The following is a 26,206-nucleotide window of genomic DNA, read 5'->3' on the forward strand; positions in this document are numbered from 1 at the left end:
TACATAGCTCAGGTAGAGCAGGGTCTTGGACATCTTGTGTTTGAGTGTTAACCCTGCCACTTACTAGCTATGTGTCCTTGAATAGTTATTTCTTGCTAATCTTCTGTTTCCTCATATGTAAGGTGTTGCATACCTGGGATACACATGAGGATTTATTGAGAAGTTGCTGCATGTGAAAAGCAGCTGAGAAGAGGGTCTTCTACTTGGTAATGGCACGCAGTACGTGGTGTGTGAGGATGATGGTGGGATGGGATTCTCTTACCTCCTTGGCCATGCAGTCCTCAGAGGAAGACCCACAGCACTTGGAGAGAATTTCAGAAATGTCTTCAACGAGTGGCAAAATATCCTCCAGATCAGCAGTAGGCACTTTTTGGGCTAGTTTTATGAGATGGCTAAGCAGTTAAAAACAAATTTGTTAGTTTACCAATATTCTCAGTTTTCTTCCTTGTCATTATGAGTACACCGTCTGGAGGACTAATGCCCTGGCCTCAGTAGCTGCCTGTGATGGAGTCTATCTGTCAAAGCCACTGGCTCAAAATTTAAAAAGCCGCAGTGAATTTTTTCAAATTTTCAATACTCATATGCAGTGTCTCTTCTGGCCAGATCTACCTATTGGAAGCAGGCCTTTAAAATGTTAGATCTGAAATAGCAATAAAGAAAAGCCCTGATGTCTGTCTATTCACAAGGCCAATGCTGTGTTTTTGTGGCCCTTAGCATTCCATTTAAAAATGATTTTATACATTCACTTAGAAAATACAGATAAATAAAAGAAGCAATAACTACCTATAGTCCTACACTGTAGGATTAATTAATGTTGATATTTTTAGGGTGTAACCATTAAGTCTTTTATAAGGTTAAAATATGTGTATGGGGTTATATTCTGCTCTACTATTCTTCTATTTGTTTTTTCATTTAGTTTGTTAGGAATAAGTCCAATATGGTTACATATTCTTTTGTAATATATTCTTAACAAACTGTAGGATATTGTCTCATATGTATATACCATAATTAGCCTAAATACTGCTCTGTTCTAGACACATTTAGGAAATCTCCCATTTTTTCATATCTAAAAAAATGCAACAGGAATACATTGTAGCTACATGCTTGTTCACTCTCATTACTGTTTTCTAGGGGTAGCCTGGACATCAATGCAAGTATAAATTAATGATTAATCAAATACTATTTTGCATAAATTCCTATGTTCCATTTGCAAAACACACTATTTCAGTGTAAAAGGAGAACTAAAAGGGAGGCCTAGAGAAAATGCCTTTGAGTATCTGAGTAGTTCTAATGGAAGATTATTTTTAAAGAACTAGTGAAAGCAGTTTCTTTTCCCATTAGGGAGGCTTATTACGCATTGCCCAGCAATAGAAATAGTTTTTAATTACCATTAGAGAAAAGAAAGCCTGTGGACCAGAGTAAATTAATTAAATAGAATATAAATACTGACAAGATAAGCTGGCAAATCTAGAGAAAAGTGTAAATATAGGAACTGTCAAAACTAAAATATGAAGTTAACACAAAGCAATAGCCATAGAAAAATCAAAGGGAAACTTGCTAATAGTTGATACTAAATAATTAGAATAAATTCATGGCGGTCCGGAGATGCATACAAGATACCAGGAAGCTTCCTGTAACAAGTAAGAATTCAGGGTGCTTCATCCCAAGAGAAGAAGGGGTAAAGCAACTAACAGGTGATGCACAAAGATTTTTTTTTTACTTTAGTGTTCTTAATACATGCTAATATGAAAATTTTGCAAGTAGTTTCTAGTGGTCTACTGATTTTCCCTTATAATATGTGCAAAAGATTGATCTAAAGTATATCTCACATTTTACAACATTGCCTTGTTCCTTATTGTTCATATTCTATGTAGAGAGAAGAAACAGGAAGAATAACCAGGAAATGTTTTTGAGGAATATTGGAACATAAGTTTTGTGGTCACATTATATTCTATGTCATCTATTACAAACATATTTTCAGGGAATCCTAATGTTATGGCAAGAACATATAGGACCAAACTGCTAAACATGGTCACGTTGTTTATGTTTTACCTTTGCCTTGATTTCTCCTTCCCATAAACAGTATATTGTGAGCAGATTCTATTTGACATAGTGGTGAGAAGTGATAAATGTTTAATCTGGAGTCTCTAGAAAATAAGCGAGAGAGTCTCATTAGATGGCCAAGAGCCACTGACAGCAATATATAGGAATGGCAAAACCGGATACTATTAATTTTCATGGCTTTTTTTTTTTTTATGACTAGAAAACCAAATTCTAGCCAAAGGAAATTATTGATATTCCTTTCCCAGTGTGGTCTGTTTATTTTCCAATGAACGAAATGCAAGGGGAGCATTTTAGAAACTTTTACTGATTCTGGAATCTTAACTTCTGCCATCATTTAAAAGGGTTGCCATTAAAAGAAGAAGAAAAATTAGAACATAATATATAATAAAAAAATAGGACCTACCTCTTTTAAAAAGCATACAGTTGGGCTTGGTGAAGTACAGCAGGATGCTACCATAGAGAGATAACTTTTGGTGTAACTGACTAAAAGTGATACAGGAGCTTGTCCATAATTAATGGTATATTCATATATAAATCTGTCAGAAAAAAATAGGAAAGTTGTTGAAAACATTGTGGGAAAACAAAATTTTGTTCTCTACTTTTACATAATGATGGAGAAAGGGAGCTTGTCATATTGGTTTACAGTTTTAATATTTAAAAAGCACTAATGATTTATAGAAAGGGTTATAATACTGATATCATTTTTAATTACTATTTTCACTAAAAATTAACATCTTTGCTAAATTCCCATTTAGTCTGCCTGAAGGGCGGGGCTATTTGTCCCTTTATTCACTTAATGTCTAGCTAGGTACATGACCCATAGTAGCTGCTTATTAATGTTAAATTGAAGAAATCAAAATAAATGCAAATAATGACTTACCTTTAATTATCTATCTCAGTTTACTATCCTAGACAATTACTATGTATGGATTTATTTTATTTGTGGATGAAATGCTTTCTAATTTTAGAATAAGCCCCTAAGAACCTGAAAGAGGCTCTGAAATCTCATCCAAAATCTTCTCTGAAAATTTTGGTAAACCAACCAATTTTTAATAAAATTGTGAGTTTTATGTCACACTTGTAAAGCCAATTTGAATGATTTTGCTTTTAATTTTCATATCTATTAAATTAAATCAGACTTTACCCCCCATTGTTGTTCACTTTTATGGCCTCATTAGGTTAAAATAAAGAATCAGTGTATTCTCCAGCTCCTTGTGCATGTTAAACAATGAGAAGCTCAAAGGTGCATGGTCACTTACTACAGTATGTGTCATGCTCACAACTGCTTCTGGAAGTAAATGTAGTAGAGGTATGAACAAAAAGGTAGTTTATTTCTTATGCTTTACTGGTAATTAAGTCTTAAAATGAGAATAGCCATAAAATGAATTCTATCATATGGAGTATGCAGAGATCCATAGCATAATGGGGTCCTGTGGACAGAGGATCCAAGTGATTTTGCTGCAGATAATAAATCTAGGACTAGTGGATAGGAGTCTGGGGAAGTTGATATCATCTCTGTCAGAGAAAGAAATTATAATAAGTGCTGAAAGGGAAATGGGTTGCCTTGGGTGATAGTCGAGTTCCCCATTGTTGGGAGAGTTCAGACAAAAATTGCTGTTTAGGTTTTTGTAGAAGAGGTGTTTGCACAGAGTAAGGGGTTAGATTAGACCCATTTTGATATTTTATGATCTAAAAGTTCTACTTATGATAAAAGCAACTTACTGGTCAGCAAATTCCTTGGGATCTTTCCTGAATGCTTCACAGATTTCATCATTTGTTGGCTCTACATAGGTAGGAAATTCTTGTGGCTGGTGCTTCAGGGTAGCCATACAGAGCTTCCTCTCGAGGCCCTCTGAGGTGCAGCATGCAGCGGTTCCTGGGTGCACCGGGAATGGAGAGTCACTTTCACAGGACTTGGCAGACAATGCTGAGGTCTGGAATGGCAGAAGACAAAAAAGTAAACTCATATCTATAGGTGTTCAGGTTCAGAGTTCTCCATTCGGTAAAAGGTCTTATCCTGTAATGTTAAAATTCTGAGCAGCAGCCACATGTAACATGCAAAGGCTCCACGAGATGATTTGTCAACATGAGACAAGTTGCATAATTATGGTTATAGACAAATAAAGAGTCTTATTTTTGTTAATAAATGACCCTCTGAGTAGAACAAAAATAGAAACTTCATTAATAAATGAACTGTTTTTGTCTGCTTGTGGCCATTAGTGCTTTTATCCTCTAACTCAATTCTCTCTATCGGAATATTATTGTCTCTGAGGAGATAGGGGTTCATTTCACTTGAAAAATCTCCCCAGGCAATTCTGATATTGTCTCCTCCCACCCGCTTTCCATTGCAAGTGCTCCATTGAGAATGCTCACCTCCGTTTGCTCATAACCTCCCTCCCCCTTTATTAAATCGGCAGACTCCTGGTTATCGATTCGCATTCTCTTACCCAGTGGTTTCTTAAGACTGCTGTTATACAAGAATCATTCATAGAGTATATAAAATTAAGAAATGCCTGGGCTGCCCAGCCCAGTAATTTTGATTCAGTAGGTCAAAGTGGGGCCTGAGAATCCCTTTCTCCAAAGCACCATGGTTTATTCTCTTGTACAGCAAGGGTTGAAAACCACTGGTGTAACTTAATTTATAGGCTCAAAACTGATAAACTGATACATGTGGGCAGACTAACCTCAAGATTAAGACACCAAAAAACCAATAGCAGCAAAAAGAAAAAATGTTCTTTTTGGAAAAAATTTGATATTTCAAATAAAAAAATAGAAATAGTCTTCATGAGAAAAGTTAGTGTTTTGACAGTCTCACACTTACTTTACAAATTAGTCATCTTTTGGGAATAAAACTTCTGAAGAATTTCCCTATTAGTAAAGGAAAGTGACATGATAAATTAGTTATATAAAACACAAGTAAACAACTTCTCATTTTCTCCCACACCTACCTTCCACTAGATTCTCAAGGACTGGGGAATTAGACTTTCTTTATTTCTCTCTTTTTAAATCTTTCTCTCTCTTTTCAGTGAACTTCCTTTCCCTTTCTATTTCTTTCCCTGGCAGACTTCCTGTTCTTCCTTTTTAATACCACCTATCAAATAAAAAAAAGAAGTTGAGAAAGAAAAAGTGTGGACCCATTTTTAAAATTGCTTTGGACAAGAAGAAAAAAAGAGTAAGGTGTCCTGCAACAAATGTCAATGGCATCTCTGTCCTCTTATGATTTGTCTCTACATCCTGGAACTTACCACTGGTCCATGGATGCGTTAGAAAAATTCCCAACACTAGCTGAAATAAAATGGAAATCAGTGAAAGTGCATTCTGTTATTTTGGTCAAATTTTGTTTTTGTTTTCTAAAAATAGTGGGGAGTATCAGGTTGAAATGACGTGTATTTATAGACCTGATGGTGGAAGAAAATGATTATAAAATTCTTAGAAGGTAGATAAGGGCCAGATAAAGCAATTAATGCTAAGAAAAACCATTCTATAGAAGATATTCTAATCAGATCCTTGGATTGTTTATGTAGGCTAACTGCTGTAATTTTGGGCAGAGACTGTTTTTTCTGTAGAGGTGTTTAACAAAAGGTATGTAACTGTTACTTGCACCAGGCCTGATGATTCCATTAGCAAAATATGGAAGTTCCTGTGGTTTCACTTTTTTCAGCTACTGTCATTTCAGCATTTTAATTTCTGCCTGTCTGCTTTAGAGGAACATACCCCAAAACTATTATATAGTCTATAGGACAATTTTTGAACCCCCAAATAATTTGAGACCAACATTAAATTATTCTGCACTAGTTGGCACCAGTTCTGGTGTGATAATAAAGGATGGGTAGGCTCTGAAGGTACACAGCATTTAGTAGAATTATTTCAAGAGGCTCATTTTCAGATATAACAATATTTGAGAGGCTCACATTTATGGTTATCAAAAGCTCAGATTTTAGAGTCAGGCAGATCTGGATTTAAATCCTCTGTCCACCTCTTACTAACATGTATCTTTAGTAAATCACTAATGTACTTTACGATTCCAGTTTTCTCATTTGAACTTGGACCAAATTGATTCCTCGTTTGAATAAGCCTCATGTCTAGGAATAATAGTCTTCATGTTTCCCCCAAACTAGGAATTTATGGAGTTGCTTTCTAAGATTTCTCCAAGACCAGGTATAAGGTCTTCTTTTTGCTTCCTTCCATGGGCCACCATAGAGATGGAAAGTCACATGAATTTACCCTCTTGTCATAGCAGCCAGGGTCAGCTCCCTCAGCACAGCAGGCTTCAGTCAGGGAGACAACCTCGTTCACCAGCTGACTGACCTGTTCAAATGTGCCACTGGGAAACTTTCTGCTGTATAGGACCATTGATCTGAGGAGAAAAAGAAGTCAATGTATCAATTAGAACTAAATTTCTTTCACATTTGTTCATATTAAAATATGAAAAATGTTCATTTTTCAGGAATATTGCACACATTTTCTTTATTTGTTTAATGGTACGAATATGAGCTTACTTTAAAAACCAGTTCTTGTTCTATGTAAATTTACCTTGAAAGCAATACAAATTTGACTCTGGGGTTCTACCAAACCATCCTGGAGGAGGTCTATTCCCCTGAGTCTCCCCAAGTGAAACTATCCTGTATTTCACTGCCTTTGTTTGCCAGAGTCTAACATGTAACTAATTGCATTGTAATTTATTTTAGAAAAAATTGCTTAAATATTCTGTTTTAACTCATTAGTCAACTTGATGGTGGCAAATTTTTTAATTATAGTAACCATGGTCCAACAGAAATCTTTGTTTGTCCTCCATTGACATGACATCTCTGCCAACAATGTCCTTGGGCTCTGCCATCTTTATTTTAACAGAAATCAGTTCAGCTTTCCTTGCTGAATTAAAGTTACCTCTGACTCAGTTTCCTCCAAGGTCAACCTACTAAGAGAGTAAGTGGATCCTGAACACTTACAAAAATCTGAAGTCATCTTTTCCCAGATCAGTGATTTCCTTGCAGACTTTATTCTTTTCATAATCACGGCCTGGGAAACCAGAAATAGAAAAACGTGAAACTTTTCTTTTTAATGAATGCCACATTAAATTATATATATATATGTATGTGTGTATGAAGGAGCCTTTGTATGATCTATGGTGAAAATGGCATTTTCTAAATATCTATATACAATTTCAGTTTTTGGTACATTTCTAGCTGTCTTCTCATAGTGGACCAGGATTTTAGAACATGCAGTTATATTTGAATGGGCAGTGAAAAATAAAAGAAGAAATAGAGTGAACTAATATTGAAAGCAAGTCAGTACAATGATACACTTCAGTTGATAAGTCAGAAACTTTATAATAATGCTAGGTCCCATCCTTTATAATAATGCTAAAATTGCGATCCCCCATTCCCTCCCTCCCTCCCTTCCTTCCTTCTTTCCTTCCTTCCTTCCTTCATTGTCTTGGCTTTACCTGATACTTCAAAAGAAAAAAGGACAAAAAACCAAAATAAGTGGAGAGAATGTCTACATTCCAAATGTGTACGAGAGCAAGTGTTGCCATTTTTCTCCATTACCCACCTTCAGGCTCTGTCAGGAAGGCTAGGAATTCAGCTGGGAGAGAAGATGGAAATTAGACAAAATACATTTTGGAGAAAACTGTCAGAGTATGAATTTGGGAGAGTGGTGAGAAGTGCTTCTCCCCACTTCTGTTGTAGTGAGAGAATCTTCAAGGAAGCCACCAGAGACCTTGATAGAGGACCCTGAAGTTTGGGATATAATAAATTGGTTTCTGTTTCAGGCCTGAGACATCTAAAGGGTGAGAGGCTGGCTGAAGTGCCTTGGGGCAGCAAAGGAGAGGGTCATGGGTGGGTAGCTTTGGGGTAGCCTGTAGACATGATACGGGTCAAGCAGGAGAGTAAGCAGGCCCGGAAGTGTCATAAATGTTTTCATTCCTTCCCAAAGAGCTATCTAGAGGACAGTAGGCTGCCAGCAGTGGGATATGTCTCTGCCAAGGCAGACAATTTGAAAATCGGGACTTAAAGGAGAGTTGTAAGGTACTAGCCAGATGTGAGAAATTACCAGTGATGATGGGAGGGAGATTTCTGAAGAACCCACAAAAGGAATGTTAGCTTCTAACATGTCCTGTAGCAGAGGAAACGATACCAGCTTACCACACTGCTCATAGAATTAGTTTTTCCTGCTGCTTACCTCATTTGCTATCTTCTCCCTTCCCTCTAGCTGCAGGAGCTAGAGGCAGCCTACAGAGTAGAAGGAGGAAGAAGAGGAGAATATGGCAGAGAAAAAGAGAAGAAAGTGAATATGTCTCCCTTTCTCACTACATGCAACAGATCTGCAACAGATCTGACCTAGGAGGGAGGCTTCAACTTTAAATGAACTTAGGAATTTTTGACTATTAAATGCAACCAGACTTTCTCATGACTGAAATTAATTGGCTATTTTAGGATTCAAAGGGACAGATTTTTATTATTTGAGAGTGAGCAGAAAAGTCATGGGACCACTTGATTCCATTCATGAAGCAGGTGAAAGGGGATCCCTCAGGGGGAGATCAGTTCTTTACCTTTCCTGAGACCCACCTGTTCAGCATAACCATTGTGCATCGGTAGGTGGACACACTGAAGTCAGTCAATGTTTTCTTTTCCTGATGCATCACTTATGCAAATAAACCTAGGAAATTGCCCAACACCTTATGACACTATATCTTTTGAAAACATTTAAGAAGAATATAAATCACCCAGTTTCTGTTATGAGATAATGATTTTAGCTTTCAGTAATTTATTTCTTCTGAGAAAGCTGTCTCAGGTGATATGATAATTGCTATCATGACTTTTACCCCAAAGATGAACTGTCCTCTGTAACAGTTATAGTTCTCTGAAAGAGCAAAAAATACATAAGCCCTCATAGAAATCTTCGTTTCATGGGTTAGCAGTGGAGGAGAGGGTGGTTGGGTACACGCTGGGAAGGGTATTTTTAAATAAAGATTCTCTTTAGGATTTATCAGATTTGATGATCAAAATGTTTTATCGAAGATGAGAAGAGTCAGAATTGAGGGACAAAGTCAATCTTCAGCAGTGCTTTGCAGAAAGGAACCAACTTAATCAAATTTCAGTAAAATCACATGGAAGGTAGAAAAGAACCCACATATTCAAATCTTACACTATCTTGGAAACTAGGGATAAAAGTAGTGGCAATGGGGTACAAAAAGCCACTTGCTACAAACCTCTGATATGTCTGAAAACTTGCACATCTAGCAAATTTTCTGGAATTTATTGATTAGTTTACATGGTCAGATACTGTCACAGGATCAAAAGGTTAAAATAAGGCAGACGTTTTTTGTTAATCATTAGTAATATTCTGTGGGACTAAAGATTAGAGAATTGAGGGAAAGATTTTAGGGTAGGGCCGTCCTCACAGAGTGAAGAGCTGTAACATCAGGTGTCAATAGTGTTATTTTATGTTGCTCCCTTGGTAGAGCTAAGAAAAATGGCTCGCTGTTTATAAGGCAGTGGATTTTAGTTCAATGTAAGGCAATTTATTAAAACTGTGGCTAACTTGTAATTGAAATAATGAGCAGCCTTTTGAAAAAGTGAGTTCATTTTGTCACTGGAAATATTGGAGTTTAAAACACCATATGTTTTAAAGATTCCTGAATATAGGAGGGAATTGTATCTTCATGATCTTTAAGGCCACTTCCAATATTATGTTTTAGAAATGGTAAGAAATTACATAAAATTTTTTTTATGTAATTGTTTTAAGCCACAAAAATAGCTTTGAAAATTTCTTTCTTCTTAATGCATTTGAGTCAATTTCCTTTAATAGATGCCCTCTAAAAAACCAAAGAGGTTGTTTTGTTTGTATTGTATTATGGTCATTCAGTAACATGCAAAGCGAAAGCCAGTGTTCAAATGGGACTCATCAGATGTACATGTTGAGAAATACTTTGTTCCTAGACTTTCAGGTTCAGATTTCTCATTTCACCAAAAAAGCAGAGTTTTTTTTGTGCATGTACTATGCAATGTGTGTGTTCATGTGAAAGTAAGTGTAAATGGATATTTTAGATTATCCACATTAATTGTGTTTGCACACAAATACTTAAGAATTTGTGGATGCTATGTACTGTTTGAGTCAGGATGCATAAATGAGTGAAAGGTGGGAAACTAGATGGGTTACATAAGGTTTAATGTGGTTTTGAAATCATTTCTTGCTGGAACATTCGACCTTGGGAGTGCAAGGAAGCAAGAGGAGGCCCAAAATGGAGGCATTGAGAAAGTTCAGAATTAAAATATAAGGATAAACTGCTCTGATAAAAGTAACCTGTAGAGGAAGTTGTTACAACTTGTTTCCTTCAGGTGGACTACCATGAATTATATTTCTGATAAAAAATATATAGCTTATAAGGTTAAGCAAATACAGGTTAATCATTTTCTCATCTTCTAAATCAAACAAATATATACTCAAGTTAATTTGTAATATGTTTATTAAAAATTGATTACTAATTCTGTGGAGTACTGCTTAATAATTTTTTACACAGTTGAACTCACTTTGATTCAGATTGTTAAATTAGGCCTTAAATGGATTTTAAATGACTTACTCAGTCCCTTAATGTACCATTTGGTTATGAAGGGGATGACCTGGACTTTGATATGATCTCAGTAAATATTGGCATAATCTTAGTAACTCTTGCAAAATCATTTTCACATCAAACGACCTGTCAGTACTAAATGTTTACAAACTTCATTAACAGAATTTTTCCTTTTTTGTAACAGCATGTCCCATTTTATCTATATTGTGAAACATTCTGGTAAGTCATGTCTAATTCTGGACTTTTGAGAACAAATTTGATTTAGTTTTAGGAAATCTTTACTGCTTCATGCACTTCAACTCTCTCAACAAACCTGACAATATTCATTTATACATACAACAGATATTTTTTGAGGGCTTACTATGTGCCACGATTAGGTTTGCTATTGAATATACCATGGAGACCAAAATAGTAAGAACCTTGCTCTCATCAAGGCTTTCATTCTAAACAGGATAGCCCATAAGATACTCACTGTCTTGGTATAAGCTTTACTAATAAAGATATTTTGGGCTCTTAGGTTATTGTTACTACAATCTTTCTCTAAAACCTAATTTGGTCCCCTAGAAACGTTGTTTGTATGCCACGAGCAATGGGTGGACCTTAAATAACATTAAATTGAATAGAAGCCTACGCTGGGAGCTGTTTTAAATTGCTCTTCTCCAGTTGTGTTCTAGAGAATCATGTGCTCTCAGGGCTTTGTTGGCATTTTATATATTTTTTGCAATTTTATTTCTTTGGCATTTTTATTTCTATTCTGCCCTGACAAGCTCATCAGTGTCAGAAATGGTTTGTATATTTATGGGTGTTTTCAATAAGACTTTATTTTTTAGGAATATGCTTTCTAGTACTTATTAGAACTAGTCAGGCTAGATACTGGTGATTTCAATTGAGAAACTAAACATTGTTGGGTTGGTTTAGGAAGCTGCTTTTATCATTGGAATTAAAGAGAACTACTGATTGATATGTCACTAGAAACACTGACAATGAACAAGTGGCAACTGAAGTAGAACTTTGTTTTATTTCATTTTTTCAGGCTTTTTTGTTTCATCTCCATTAAACTTTTAAATCATTATATACAGCATTGGTCTAATTTTTCATATTAATATTGGTGTTTGCAAGCATGCACATCTCTCTGTGTTTGAGTCAATGAAAAGAAATTCATTTATTTAAATAGTAAGCCCAGAGTCCTACATGACATCTATAGATTAATTAATTCAGGGAAAATTAAATGTACCCCTAGGATGCCATCAGTGGAAAAAATAGAGTTTTGTGTTAGATTTTGAAAATTCAAAAACCTATCAAGACAATAGTCAGTATAGGGTCAATGGGTCAGTTGCCCAGAAGCTGCAGCTGCAGTAGAGGCAGCTTCAATGACTCATTCAAACTACTATCATTGGGTCACTCTGGGTAGTACCTGTATAGATGCCACACTTACCAAAGTCCCAGAGGAGGCATCTTCCTCCATGCATCTTGTCTCACCTCCCCTAACTTCCATGGCACCTCACCATCTACAACTGCTTTAGCTGGGTAGAGATAGGGAAGGAAGTTTCCCTCTCCCACATTGGGATGGATGAGTGTGATGTCTTCAGCATCTCCATTTGGAAACTTAGAATACATTGCAGTGTTTAGGTTGTAAAGCAATGTAAAATGATAAATAATAATATTGTGATAATAATTAATATTTGAGTGCCAACAGTATAGCAGGTACTATTCTAAATATTTGGATATATTATCTCATTTAATCCCCACAATAATACTCTAAGTTTGGTAACTATCACAGTTCACCTCCAATGTTCATCAACTATTCTTGTGTGTCACTCTAAAAGGACTTCATTTCTGTGTATAAATTGTTTCTATAGAAAATTGTGTTTTGAGTTTCAAACAATCAAAAAACATATTAACCTTTTGAGCACATTTTTTCTGTGAGCCTGAGAATTACTCAGTTGGAGTTTAGCACTATTCTGTTTATTATTGAAAGAGTCATCATTATTTGAGCCGTTATAAAGTATTAATTTATGACTAAATACTGGGGAAATGCTTATCCTTTCTCTTTGTATTCTACTTTTCAACAAACTTGCAAGATTAAGGGGTTTACTGTGTGCCAGGCCTTGGTCTCAATATAGATAAGGACATAAAGTAATATTCACTAGTCATTTGCTAAATAGATTTTTGAAAGGAAGGTGGTACTAATTACTTTTCCTCAGGATAAGTTGTCTTTATTTTCTATGGAAGCTCTTTCAGGGCAAAGATGACATATGATATTTTTAGGCTGTTGATGCTTGGCATGATTCTGGGAACACCATAAGTACTCAAAAAGCCAATTCGATTAGCATTTATTGTGAAACATGAACAAAATATTGTTCAACAAGGAAGGTATGTCAAACTCATGTTTCCGAACCTTTGTTGAGGTGGTGAAAAAGTGGGGGGTGGTAATACCTTTCCATTGCCCAGTTATGCTCTATATACTGATTAAAACTTCAGAAAATGTTGGACAGGGGTGACTTTCTTTCATTTTTTCCTATCAATACAGATATCTCGATGACTATTAAAGCTGCAAATGCATAAACTGAAAATAGATTGTGTGGTCTAATGGCAAGGGTATATTTTGTATGTGTATCACTATGTTCTGTTTCCATACATGGTTTTGTTACGCATATCCCCTGAGTCATTTAAATGCATTTTTAAACTACAACAGATTACCATAAATGTCATTATTTTGTATATGAAAACTTACTTTACAAAAGTTAATGATCATTTTTTAGAGTTATAAAAACTAGATTTGTAGGTGACAGTTTTTTGTAAACCTGAAACAATTCTATATTTATTATCTGCTATATTGAAGTTCTAGCAAGATTATTTTCCTTGATTGGAATATAATTTTCTAATTTTCTAATTAAATTCCAGTGAGAAACTGATGACTCATTATCATACACTTCTAAGATCTCTAATTTTAATGGAAACCTTTCATAGAAGTATAAGCACTCAGTGCTATTTTGTGCTTAGCACTGTACTTTAGATTGCTTTAAGTGCCTTTATTGCACTACATTTATCTTAGTAAGGCTAAAGAGAGCTTTTTAAACAAATAAAATAATAATCAGCTATGCCAGTAACACATAGGTAGAATATGAAATGCCACTGTTTCCTGTAGGATATATACCAGGTGTTAAATTATAGCTGTCACTGTATTGTACCTTAAAAGGAAGACCCACTGTGATGGTTAAGTTCATACATCAACTTGGCTAGAATATGGTGTTGAGTTGTTTGGTCATGCAAGCAAAGTCCTGATTATTACTGTGAGGATTTTTCATGGATTTAAATCACTAGTCAGTTGATTGAATCTATGGCTGATTATACCTACAATCAATAAAGGAGACTGCCTTCAGCAATGAGAGAAATCCCATTGAATCAATTAAAGGCCTTAAAGGGAGAACTGATGATTTCAGCAGTCAGAAAGAAGAATTTCTGTCTACTTCAGCCACCCAGCTTCTCCCAGGGAAATTCATCAAAACCTTCATTGGAGTTTCCCAGCTTTCAACTTGACCTAAGGAATTCGAAATTGCCAACCCTCATGATCACGTGAGACAATTTCTAAAATAAATCTCATAATATTTACACACAAACACACACACTATCAGTACTGTTTCCCTGGAGAACTCTGACTAATACATCCAATTAAATGTTAGCATAGTCAACAATTCGCTATTTTTTGTCACTTACATTTTTAAGAACCTAGTATGTATTTATTTGACATATGAAAATGTTACTGTCATCTATTATTATCTTTAATATATACCAAAATCCAAGCTGTTTGCATGTGAAAGTGTTGAGCAAGTTTTGCTTCTGTAGGATGAAATTTACAACTTGTTAAAGGAATTATTTAAGGAATTGTTATGTGATTTCCAGTATGGATGATTTAAGTAACTGATATAAATAATTATTTTGCCCGTTTTTAGTGTAAAGAGACAATAATTTGCTAAACTTCCTTTTCTTAGGTGGCATTAAGTCTCAAACTACAATCCAGACACCTAGGATAGCAAACACAAATGTGCCTAGGGTCTAGAAGGCATAACTGAAGTTTGATCCAAATGAAAGAAAGAAAATTCCCAGTGGTAGGAATCATGGTTCTGGCCCTAAATGGGCCATAATGGTTCAGTTGCAGTTCATTATTGCCATGTGAAAATTTGGTCCTTAATCTTTTCATGTTTCCAGAGAAGCTGGAAATCTGTACTTGTATGTGAAATCTCTAGGTTTTAAAAGTTGGTGGCACATCAAATTAAACTTTAAAACACTTTGCTAGCTGAAACCACTTGGTTTGCTGGCCCAAACTATGGTCTCCATGAAAGGCCATATTATATAATAATCTAAAGTATAAATTCTGGATCCTGATCACTTGCATTTGAATTTCTGTTACCTCATTTTATAGCGAGACCATCAGCAATTTGCAGAGCCTCTTCACTCCTCCTCAGTTTTCTCCTTTGTAAAATGGAGATGATAGTATCTCACGGGATTCTTGTGAGGATTAAATAACAAAGTAATGAATACCTACACTTTGTATTTTAAGAGTAAAATATTTTGTTATATTAACATTCAGAACTAAAAGGAGAGATATTGTATGTTACACTGATGTGAACTCTGTGAAAAATGTAAAATAAGTGTCTTATGTTGTAGAATATAGGGGACCTAGAGATAGATAGCTAATGAGGGGGAATTATAATCTAATAAGAACAGACAAAATATTGAGGCTGATCTTAATGATATGGGAATGCTCAGGTGTGATTCAGGTTTGTTAATTTTCTTTTGGTACGGTAGGAGTATATTGGAAGGAATGATGTTATTTCAGGATATTTGTTTTTCCCATTGCTTTGCCTTTATTTTGTTTGGAAATGTTTTTTTGTTTAATAAATAAAGTAATTTTAAATAATAAAAAAACATTCAGAACAGTATCTGCTTCCTCCTTGGTAAACATTATATAACAGTAAGTTACTTTCATTATAATTATTTTGAGCTGAATCCAGATTGTGACTACTGCTGTACATAAGCATGGGAGAAATACTTTTTGACCTACTACCAGGAGCAAAGCAATCCCTAACTCTAAAGCTTCCAATCCCTAATGAACATAAGTCTAATAGAAGTAAGTACAAAAAATTAAATATCCTAAATTAAGTATACGATAGAAGAGATTGAAACAAAGCTTTATAGGACTTTCGAATGGAAGAGGGTTTTAGAAAGTGTCATGATAGAAAGCTGTTACTTGAGGTGGAGAAAAACAATAGGTAGGATTTTTTTTTTTTTTTTTTAAATTTCAATGCATTTTTTTCTATATGCTTTCTTTTTTTAAAATGCAATCTTATTGAGATATATAAACACACTATATAATCCATCCTAAGTATATAATCAGTATGCATTCATCACCACAATCAATTTTAGGGCATTTTAATTACTCCCCCCCTAAAAATAAAATAAAAATAAAAAAGAACACTCAAAACATCCCATACCCCTTTTCTCCCCCTATTATTTATTTATTTGTTGCCTTTATTTTATTACTTATCTGCCCATACACTGGACAAAGGGAATGTCAGTTACAAGGTTTTCACAATTACATGGTCACATGATAAAAGATATATAGTTATACAATCATCATCAAGAATCAAGTCTACTGGATTATAGTTCAACAGTTTCAGGTATTTCCTTCTAGCTATTCTAATACACTAGAAACTAAAAAAGGAATATTTATATAATGCATAAGAATAACATCCAGAATGACCTCTCAACTCTATTTGAAATCTCAGCCACTGAAACTATTTTTTTTTCCCCTTTTAGCCAAGAAGTCATTCTCAATCCCATGATGCTCATCTCTGGGAGTCATGTCCCATGGAGTCATGTCCCATGAAGAAGGGAGGGCAGTGAATTTATTGCAGAGCTGGCAGAGAGAGAGACAGGCCACATCTGAACACAAAAGAGGTTCTCTGGGGGTGTCTCTTAGGCATATTTATAAATGGGCTTAGCTTCTCCTTTGCAGGAATAAGTTTCATAAGGGCAAGCCAATGGGTAGGATTTTTACAGAAGTAAATGAGTTAGGGGAGAAATTTTGAGTGGAGAGAAACAACATAAAGGGATACTAGAAGCTAGAAAATCATGAGTCATATCTGGGGCATAAGGAGTAGTCCAATGAGAAAACTGGAATATGATATGTAAACACAGAAAGTCTGAGAGCCAAAGTATTACTTATTTTTTTTTAAGGTAATGGGGAATCTATTGAAATATAGTTATGTAGGGGAATGACCAACTTGTAGCTGTATTCAGGGAAGAGTACTCTGGCATTTAAGATAAACAGTGCCTTCTCCATGAGGCCATTCTACGAAATATGTTACTTCATGTAAAAATACTTAGCACATCTCCTGTCTAACACATGGTAGATGTTCAGTGAATGTTAGCAATTGTTTTTACAGTAAAATCCAGTGATAAATTACATACAGATATCATGGGATTTGCTGCAGTCTTTCTCTCAGGTGCTGGGCTGAATTCTTATTTTCTGGTTAGGGGACTGTGGGCAAGAAGATGAAAACAGAAGGATAAATCTCAGGAGGCAAAGAAATGAGTTAGCACGCTGTCCAACTCTCCCTGGATCTGGCTGTGGAAAGGTTTCCTAATAAGAGGGAGATGCCTTGTCTCACGGATCTTCTGTATCAGATTGCTATTGCTTTTGGAACAAATTACCACAAACTGAGCAGCTTAACCAACACAAATTTAGCACCTTACAGTTTTATAGAATCTGACACAGTCTTCATTGGGATAAAATCAAGGTCCTGACAGACAGGTTCCTTCTGAAAGTTCTAGAGGAGAATCCATCTCCCAGCCCTTTCCGTTTTCTAGAGGCTGCCTCAATTCCTTTGCTCATGGCCCCCTTCCTCCATCTTCCAAGCCAGCAACATTCCATCTCTCTGTGTCTTTTTTATGTAGTTACAACATCCTCTGACAGGCTCTCTTATCCTTCCCTCTTCTACCTGTAAGAAACTTGTGATTACATTGGGCCCACCCTGATAATCCAGAATAATTATATACAACTTGTTGGTGTAAACTTCTGTTTCTGCTACTTACTACTGAAGTAACCTTGGGTAAGTTATTAAACCTCTCTATACCTCAGTTTCCTCATCTACCATATGGGGACAATAAGAGTTCTGAGTTCATGGTAATGTTTATAAGAATTGAATGTTTATACAGAAGACCTCAAACATGCTACCGCATTGTAAATAAAATATTAGCAGCAATTGTTGTTATTCACAGTGCATAAAATCTAGTGTCAATGCTTCATGGACCATGGATACTTTATGTAATAATAATAATAATAATAATAATAATAATAATAATAATAATTAGTTTATTTCTTCCAGGATACAAATTATGTGACCCTTACTTTTCCTTTAATATTCAAAACTACCTTATGAGGTATGTATTCAAATAGTCCTTATTTTTTGCTATTTCAACAAAAATTTACTGAACTCTCACTATGTGCCAACTAGGGAATTTACAATAAATTTACAAATAAAGTTGGGAATTACAGCAAGGAACAAAAATAAGGTCCTTGATTTCATGGAGATTTTGATACACTTTTATATTTGTGACAATAAAAAAAGTGAGCAACTAGCAGTCAGTTGATGAAATGTGCTAAGAAGAAAAGTAAATCAGGGAGGGGAACAGAGAGGAATGGAGTGGTAGGTGCTATCTGAGGTCGGCTGGCCAGGGAAGACCTCTCTAAAGGTGGACTTGGAGCTTCTAGAGACTGGGAGCTTTAGACACCTGAAGGAAGAAAGGGAAGGAGCTATGTGGATATCGGGGGTTGAGTTCCCTCAAGGAGATGGAATAGTTAGTGCAAAGCCCACGCTGAGTGGAGGATAGTGTGGTGACCAGTGTGGCTGGACCAGAGAGAGCTGGAGGAAAATAGAAGATGATTTCTGAGAGGTAGGAGAGGACAGAACAAAGCAGTTAGATAACCATAGATGCTGGGGGAGAGGGAAATCAATTTTCTTCTTCTTGTATGGATTATATTTGCGGCCTTTGGAAGAGTGTGGACACTATACCACACTCATACTTGCATTGCACCTTACAACAATGAGGTTAGAATTGCTACTGATTTCCAGTGAGAGTAACTTTGCTTTTGATGAAGTTACTTGCCTACCTCTCTGACTTCTGCTCCCTCTAGTTTCCCCTCTCAGCTAAGCCTCTTTTATGCTTTTGTTTTGGATTCTTTGTGAACTTGGACTAGGTCTAGCTTGTTCCTAGTCAGGATTTTTGCACCTGAGTTCCTTCGCTTTGAAGCATATTTGTTGGTCTTTGCATGGCTACCTCCTTTTTATCTTGTAGGTCTCAGATCCTGTATCACCGCCTCTATAGCCATTATGTTAGTTTTGCTGACAGAATACAGAGACATCGGTTTCTGGGAAAATAGACAATATCTATTTATCCTAAATTACTTCTCTGTGGCATTCTGTACAGCTATTTTCCTGAATCAAAATTAGGACAACTTTGTTTTTAAATTTGCTACTGATAGAGGAAATTTATAATACAATGATTCAGTGGTGGTTTGAGGGACTGGAATAACCTCATTTTCTAGGGCTGTTTTAACAAGGAAGTGGGAGAAGGAAAATATAGCTCACCCACATACCCAAAGGGGACTTTCTTTCTTCGTTCTGTTTGATATCAATTTCAGTAATTACATATGTATGCTGGAAATGAAAAGCTTAAGACAAAAAGGTAATGCTCACAATAACAATCCCATTCTTTCCAAGAGCTCTTACAAGCTGTAACAGTTTATTTCCTGTTGGCGTTATTTTTTTGGTAATTATGCAGCTGTGTTGGTAGCCTATGTTGCTTTGGGGGGTGGGCAGGGAGAGGGAAAGACATATTTTAGCAGATTCGTGCTATATCTATTTCAGCAATGGGAAAAGAAGCCAAGTGGAGAGAACTGGAAAAAAGCCTTCTCTCCTCTTATGGGGTAGGTAAAGTGGAGGTTTTTTTTATGACACCATCCAGATTAGGTAGAGTTGGTAAATTCTTTTTTCTTAAGAGGCCCTGAGGGATCATATTTGTAATCCCCAAAGCCATTCGATAGGAGAACAGTTACTCATCAGAACTGATGTTTATGTTGCACAGCAGAAATACCCCTTTTCAACCCAAGCATTTCCAAAGAATGGTCCCATGAAATATATTTTGGAAACACTAGGTTAAATAAGGTTTCTTTTCATAGGACTTCTCAGAGTCTTCAAGATAATAAAATCATTGATTGTGAATTAATCAAGAAGGGCTAATGTATAGCTTATTTCTTAAATGCATTTGACCATGAATACTTCTTTTCTAAGATAAGTCTTGGGTGAAATACATTTTGGTAAAAGTGTTCTAGAGAAACATAGCTGATGGCCAGCTCTCTAGAACTGTAACAGTACTGCAACCCTAACCAATTCCCTACCATCCCAAACTCCTCTGAACTCCTCTAACCCATGCATTTCGAAGCTTCTAGGTGTCTGCTCTGTGACAAAGTAAGACAATAATGAGCCTTGCTGCCAGGAGAAAGCACTCTTAGCTTCCAGTTAAATTGCTGACTTCATCAGATGGAGCTTCATTCCTCTTTGGGGCATGTTCAGATGTTATAGAAGACTACTGTCTCAAATATTCGATGTTTATTAATTATAAATTATTTTATATGTCTCAGGGGATATAATCTGACCTATGGCACCTGGGTAGTCTGACTGAAGTTCAATGTGAAGTGCAGAACTTCAAAGGAGCTGACCTTGGAGTTCTTAGCATCTGTTTCATCAGGATCTGAGGGACTGCAGAAGGATGTTGAAATAGAGGTCATAGAATACTCTGTTATTCTCCAAAAGCCACTGTAATATCTTGAAGTAAAGCCAATGAACACTTACTAAGTCAGCAGTCTAACGTGATGACTCATGTCCCAGGTTATGGCCTCCACATATAATTCCAAGACTTAGCCATTTCTGGAATTTCTGTTTGAAGATCCTGCTCTGAATCTGCTTCAGTAAGATTTTTCAGATTCAGATCTGCCCCAGGGAAACCTTGGACAAAAAAGTAAGCTTTCCAGGTTTCTTGAGACATGGCCTAGTCCACGGTCTGGTAAGGTATACAAGTTGTTTTATTTTTTCACACTCCCCTGTATCTCAGAAAGACTTCATAGTCCTACTTAAGGACTTATAGTGTACTTAAGGACTTGTAGATAAGGAAAACAAAATTTAAAATAACTTGAATGCCAAAGTAAGATCAAGAAAAAATGAATATAAAAAAGAATCGGAAAAAGTCAGGAGTAAGTTTATTCAGGACACATTAAAGACCGATAACTTCTGTGATACATGATTTTTATTCCACTGGTTAAAAGTACATCACCAATATGAATATGCAAGTATGACTTGGGTGAGACTAACTGACAGCACTAAATGTAAATTTTAATTTTATAAAGCATGATGAATGCAGATTCCCTTATAAGCATTAAAGGAAACACCAGAAGAGTAAATTAAAACAGAATGAAAAATCCAAAGCTGCAAAACTTACAAGTTGTACACTTTACATAATTTCTGTTTGCATCACTTTAAAAAGTTTTAAAACATTGCCCAAAGATGAAGCCACCATTTGAAGAATAATTTTAATGAAAAACAATTATCTTATTTATGGGGGTATTTTAGAAACTATAATGCCTTTTCAAATACTTCATGTGTAAGAGTCTTCAAAGAGGATAAAAATTAGAGCTTTCACTTTACTTCATGCAGCTTGGGCCCAGTTACTATACTCTTAGTGGCAGTACATATTTGAAAAATGCTCAGTGATAGATCACAGTCTCCATTTGCATTATCTTTTAACAATTAAAAAAATGTTCAAATATCAAACCATTCTTTTCAGTGCTGTTTACCAAAAAAGAGGGAAGGGATAATTGACAAACTTTATACTTCCTTTTTTTCTCTTTCATGAGATTCTTAACCTGAGCTTTTTTTTTTAGGTCTTCCAATTCAATGCTATTTAGCAGAGCTGAGCTCAGATTAAACCCTCTATAATCGTTCCCCCCTTCCCAACATATTCACCAATTCTGTTTGTCGTTTTTTATGTAACTTTTTTTTAGGTTAATAGAATATTGGACTAGGAAAAGTTCTGGTAAATGGTCACAAAACTAGAAGCCTTACCTCTCTCTATAGCATGCCCAAATCCTACAGCAAGCAGGAGAACCAGAACCCCCTTCATTTTCCTGCTGATGAGTCCTCCTCCTCCTGCAGGTTACCATGTGAAAGATAGCAGCCAAGAGTAACCAGTTTCTTCTTACTAGGATTCCCAAGTCTGAACTAATCAATTATTAATCTTTACCCAGAAGCAAGGGGCAGTCATCCTTTGCCCCACAGGAGATAAAATAGTACCATCAATTAAGGCAAATAGACACCCTGGGTATAATGCAATGGAAAATCCAGGAGATTTTAATCATTAACTTTGTTGTATGGGAAAAGGACCAGAGCATACATAGATTATTTTTCGCTGCTTCTTTCAATTGAAGTTTATTTGAGGTATTAGTAAGCAATACATTTGTTCCTCTTTGTAGGGTTGTTTCTTCTTTGTGCATTCTCTGCCCTTCTCTTGTATAAATAGAAAATTGGAGGTGACCTCTTTCTCTTTTTTTCTCTTTTTCTCTCTTTCTGTCTCTATCGCTCTTATTTTCACTTTGTTTAAACCTACTACAAATACATGTTACCTTAAAATATTTCAAACCATTCAAACCAAATATTTTAAACAATAAGGAGAAAAAAGATTAGTGAGAAGTCAATTCAACGTTAATTCCTCAAATCTATAATCTTAATGTTATAAACAATTTTATTGGAGATGATGAGATAATATTTTATATTTATGTTGTATATTATACTTTTTGAAGCACTGACACATTCATTATTTAACATATCCCTTGAAATAAGACAAATAATAACTGGAGAAATTAAATAACTTGTCTGGAATCACAAAAGTTGGTGACAAATCTTGGACTCCCTACACCTAGTTGAAAGCTCTTTCTACTGATACTAAAAACTACTGTGTTTTAGGATAATATAACTTAAAAGCTCATGCTGTCCTTGGAGAACTTGGAATTTAACATCTTCTCTTTACAGAAGAGGAAACTGAACTCCAGGTAGAGTCTCCGACTTGCCCAGAGAGACACAGGTAATCATCATTCGCCAGGATTAGGTCAGCTGCAGGTTCTTGCAGCAGCTCTCTTTTCAGGAAGCAGTGTCAGGTAAGGGTTATGTACACAGGAACTGGAATCAGGCCTATCAGTGCAAATCCTCGTTCAGCTCTTACTTGCTATGGGATCTTGGGACATTTATTTTACCTCTCCAAGCCTCGCTTTACTCACATGCAAACTGGCAATTACTCTTAGTGCATGTATCACAGGCACAGATTTTTGTGAATTTAATTAAGGTAATGAGGTGCAGAGCTTACTTTAACAGCTAACTCAGGGGGACAGCACTGATGTTACCTATTATCCTTATTCTAGTTATTGCCATTCCTCCTCACTCATTCTCCAAATTTATAATGATTTCTAAGGAGCTTATTGGAACTATTGAGGCCTGGAATGCCATGAAAGATTCAAAAGCCAGTCCTGTGTCCTGGGTTAAGTGATCTGAAATTCTATTATCAATTCAGGAGCCTAAGACTAACTGCATGAGAAGATTCCATTAAAATCTTAAACAGCCTTAAGTAGTTGCATCTTCATTCAGATCCTTCATCTGTATTGAAAATACCTGGGATGTTAGGTTCAAAAATACAGTCAAGCTTGTAGAAAAATGATAATTAAACAAGATCAAAGCAAAGCTATCTTCATAAGGCCCATAGAAATCCGTATGGTAAAGGAGATTAGAAGCTACTGCAAGCATTGCTACAGGCAATGTGGGAAGATAGTTTTCCTGTTCAGAGATCAACTATATTTCCTTATTGCCTACTGAAAATCTAAATTTTCTGTTTTCCCTTGGGCCCAATTCTTATTTGATTTTGCAAGTTAATTAAAAAAATGTGTTTTATGCTTACAGTAAATTATTTGGAAGTAAAGAAACTCTAAATGAGTGCAAAAAAGTTTTATAAAGTACTAAGAATGCCAGAACTCAGAAAGAATAACTAGCATGTTAGTATATTTCTATAGTATCCATTTTTATTTATGATAATACCATTTATATACTTTTGTATCTTTTTAAAATTTAACATCATCGCATAGTCATTTTCTGTTGAGTAGGTCATTCAAAGATACATTTGGATTTTTTCCCATGAATTTTGCTACAGTTTAGACCAGGCTGTTATGTACTTTTTTTTTTTTTTTCAAATGTGACTTTATCTCTGCTTTTGCAATAACATCTTTCACTTTTGTTTAATGATAAACTACATGTAGCAAGAATTGCAACAGCTCATTTAGGTGTCCTCTTGAGAAATCTCTACAAAAACTGCCAAGTGCATTCTTTTGACTGAGTTTAAATCTTTTTCTAAGTGAAAATTGGCACTAATGTGCTACTAGCTAAATAGATGAATCTTTTCTCAGTCTTATTTATGTAACTCTCTTTACTCTTTCAAATGCTGATTGCTTATGGCAATTCTAAAACTGGTAGAAATAATCATCATTGGCCTAAATGAGAAGCATCATGTGCCATGTTATTACTATAATAAGTCAGATGGGGGAAAAATGGGCAAAAAAGACCAAGTCCAACTTCTGGTGGCCTCTGTAATGGCAGCAGTTATAGCAACTCAGATATGTATTAAAGAAATAGATTTTAAAAAGAAATACCTATTAAATATTTAACTATGCAGTTGAATTGAACAAGAACTCTTTTGCCCATAAAGTACTGATTTGAAATAGTCTCTCTCTGCTTTCTCAGTCTCACCACAGGTTTCAGACAGAATATAGGTTTTACCCTAAACAGGGTTAATTCCATGCAAAATTGTGAGGCAGAAGAAGTCCATCTTTAGTTCCTTCCCCAATCACATTTTTCTGATTTTGGTATCTCTCAGATCTCACACCCTTACCAAAGCAATATTTTTAACATTTTTATCTTGCTACAGGCTTGTTGGACAGAGTATTCCAATAGAAATTACGTTCTGTAAAATATTTTCTCTTGTCAGATTACTCTCTTCATCCAGATTCTCCTTATACTATTTCAATGCATTTTCTGTATCTTTGCCTGACAAATTACCTGAGGAAATGGATGTTAGTAACTTAGTGTAATACCCCTAGAGTTGACATGCAGAGAGGAGCAGAGGACAATTCAAATTTCAGGGTATTTGTGTAGCCCAGCCATTTTCCTGTTCTTGACTTCATGAGAAATTTCAATATCCTTATAATAAATATCCCTTTTGGTTAAGCTTATTCAAGTTGTTTCTGTCACTTGTAATTAAAAGCATCCTCACTAACATGCTTTTAGATCTTTCTCCCCTCTGTTGCCATCATTATTTATCTGAAATACTGTTTTAGTTTGCTAATGCTGCCAGAATGCAAAGCACCAGAAATGGATTGGCTTTTATAAAAGGGAGTTTATTTGGTTACACAGTTACAGTCTTAAGGCCATAAAGTATCCAAGGTAATGCATCAACAATCTGGTACCTTCACTGTAGGATGGCCAATGTTGTCCAGAAAACCTCTGTTAGATGGCGTTCTGGTTTCAAAACGGCTTTCTCCCAGGATGTTCCTCTCTAGGCTTCAGCTTCTCTCCAAAATGTCACTCTTGGTTGCTTTTGGGGTGTTTTTCCTCTCTTAGCTTCTCCGGAGCAAAAGTCTGCTTTCAACAGCCGTCTTCAAACTATTTCTTATCTGCAGCTCTTTTCTCAGGTCCTGTGCATTCTTCAGTGTCCCTCTTGGCTGTAACTCCTCTTCAAAATGTCACTCTCAGCTGCACTGAGTTCCTTCTGTTTGCCAGCTCATTAATATGGCTCCACTGATCAAGGCCCATCCTGAATGAGTGGGGCCATGCCTCCATGGAAATTATCTCATCAGAGTTATCACCTACAGTTGAGTGGGGCGCATTTCCATGCAAACAACCTAATCCAAATGTTCCAACTTAATCCCTACTAATATGTCTGCCCCACAAGATTGCATCAAAGAATATGGCTTTTTCTGGGGGACATAATACATTCAAACCAGCACAAATACAAATACAGGCATACCTCATTTTTCTGTGCTTCAATTTATTGTGGTTTGCAAATACTGTGTCTTTTACGAATTGAAAGTTTGTGGCAACCCTGTGACAAGTAAGTCTATTGGTGCCATTTTTCCAACAGCATGTGCTCACTTTGTGTCTGTGTCACACTTTGGGAATTCTCACAGTATTTCAAACTTTTTCTATATTATCATATTGAATTGTTTTGTGGTGCCACGAACCATGCCCATATAAGTCAATGAACTTAATCCATAAATGTGTGTTTCTACACACTTAATCCATAAATGTGTGGTCCCACTGCTTGGCCATTCCTGCCACCTCTCTCCCTCTCCTTAGGCCTCTCTATTCCCTGAGACACTGTAATATTGAGAGTAGAGCAATTATTAATCCTATG

General features: G+C 35.8%; 1 protein-coding gene across 2 annotated transcripts in view; it reads right to left on the reverse strand.

The window, feature by feature from the left end:
- The window catches only part of GC (GC vitamin D binding protein), a 36,837-nt gene extending 14,860 nt beyond the window's left edge, over positions 1 to 21,977 (reverse strand). For both annotated transcript variants that reach the window (XM_037829945.1, XM_037829947.1), the window contains exons 1-7: positions 21,823 to 21,977; positions 7,014 to 7,083; positions 6,289 to 6,421; positions 3,787 to 3,998; positions 2,468 to 2,600; positions 2,053 to 2,147; positions 263 to 392 (exon numbers count right to left, since the gene is read on the reverse strand). In XM_037829945.1, coding sequence (XP_037685873.1) covers positions 263 to 392; positions 2,053 to 2,147; positions 2,468 to 2,600; positions 3,787 to 3,998; positions 6,289 to 6,421; positions 7,014 to 7,083; positions 21,823 to 21,880 — 831 coding nt within the window. In that variant the 5' untranslated portion in view covers positions 21,881 to 21,977. The remainder of the gene's footprint in view (positions 1 to 262; positions 393 to 2,052; positions 2,148 to 2,467; positions 2,601 to 3,786; positions 3,999 to 6,288; positions 6,422 to 7,013; positions 7,084 to 21,822) is intronic.
- Positions 21,978 to 26,206: the final 4,229 nt, after the last annotated feature.

This window comes from Choloepus didactylus, chromosome 3, assembly GCF_015220235.1.
Source record: "Choloepus didactylus isolate mChoDid1 chromosome 3, mChoDid1.pri, whole genome shotgun sequence".
Lineage (NCBI taxonomy): Eukaryota > Metazoa > Chordata > Mammalia > Pilosa > Megalonychidae > Choloepus > Choloepus didactylus.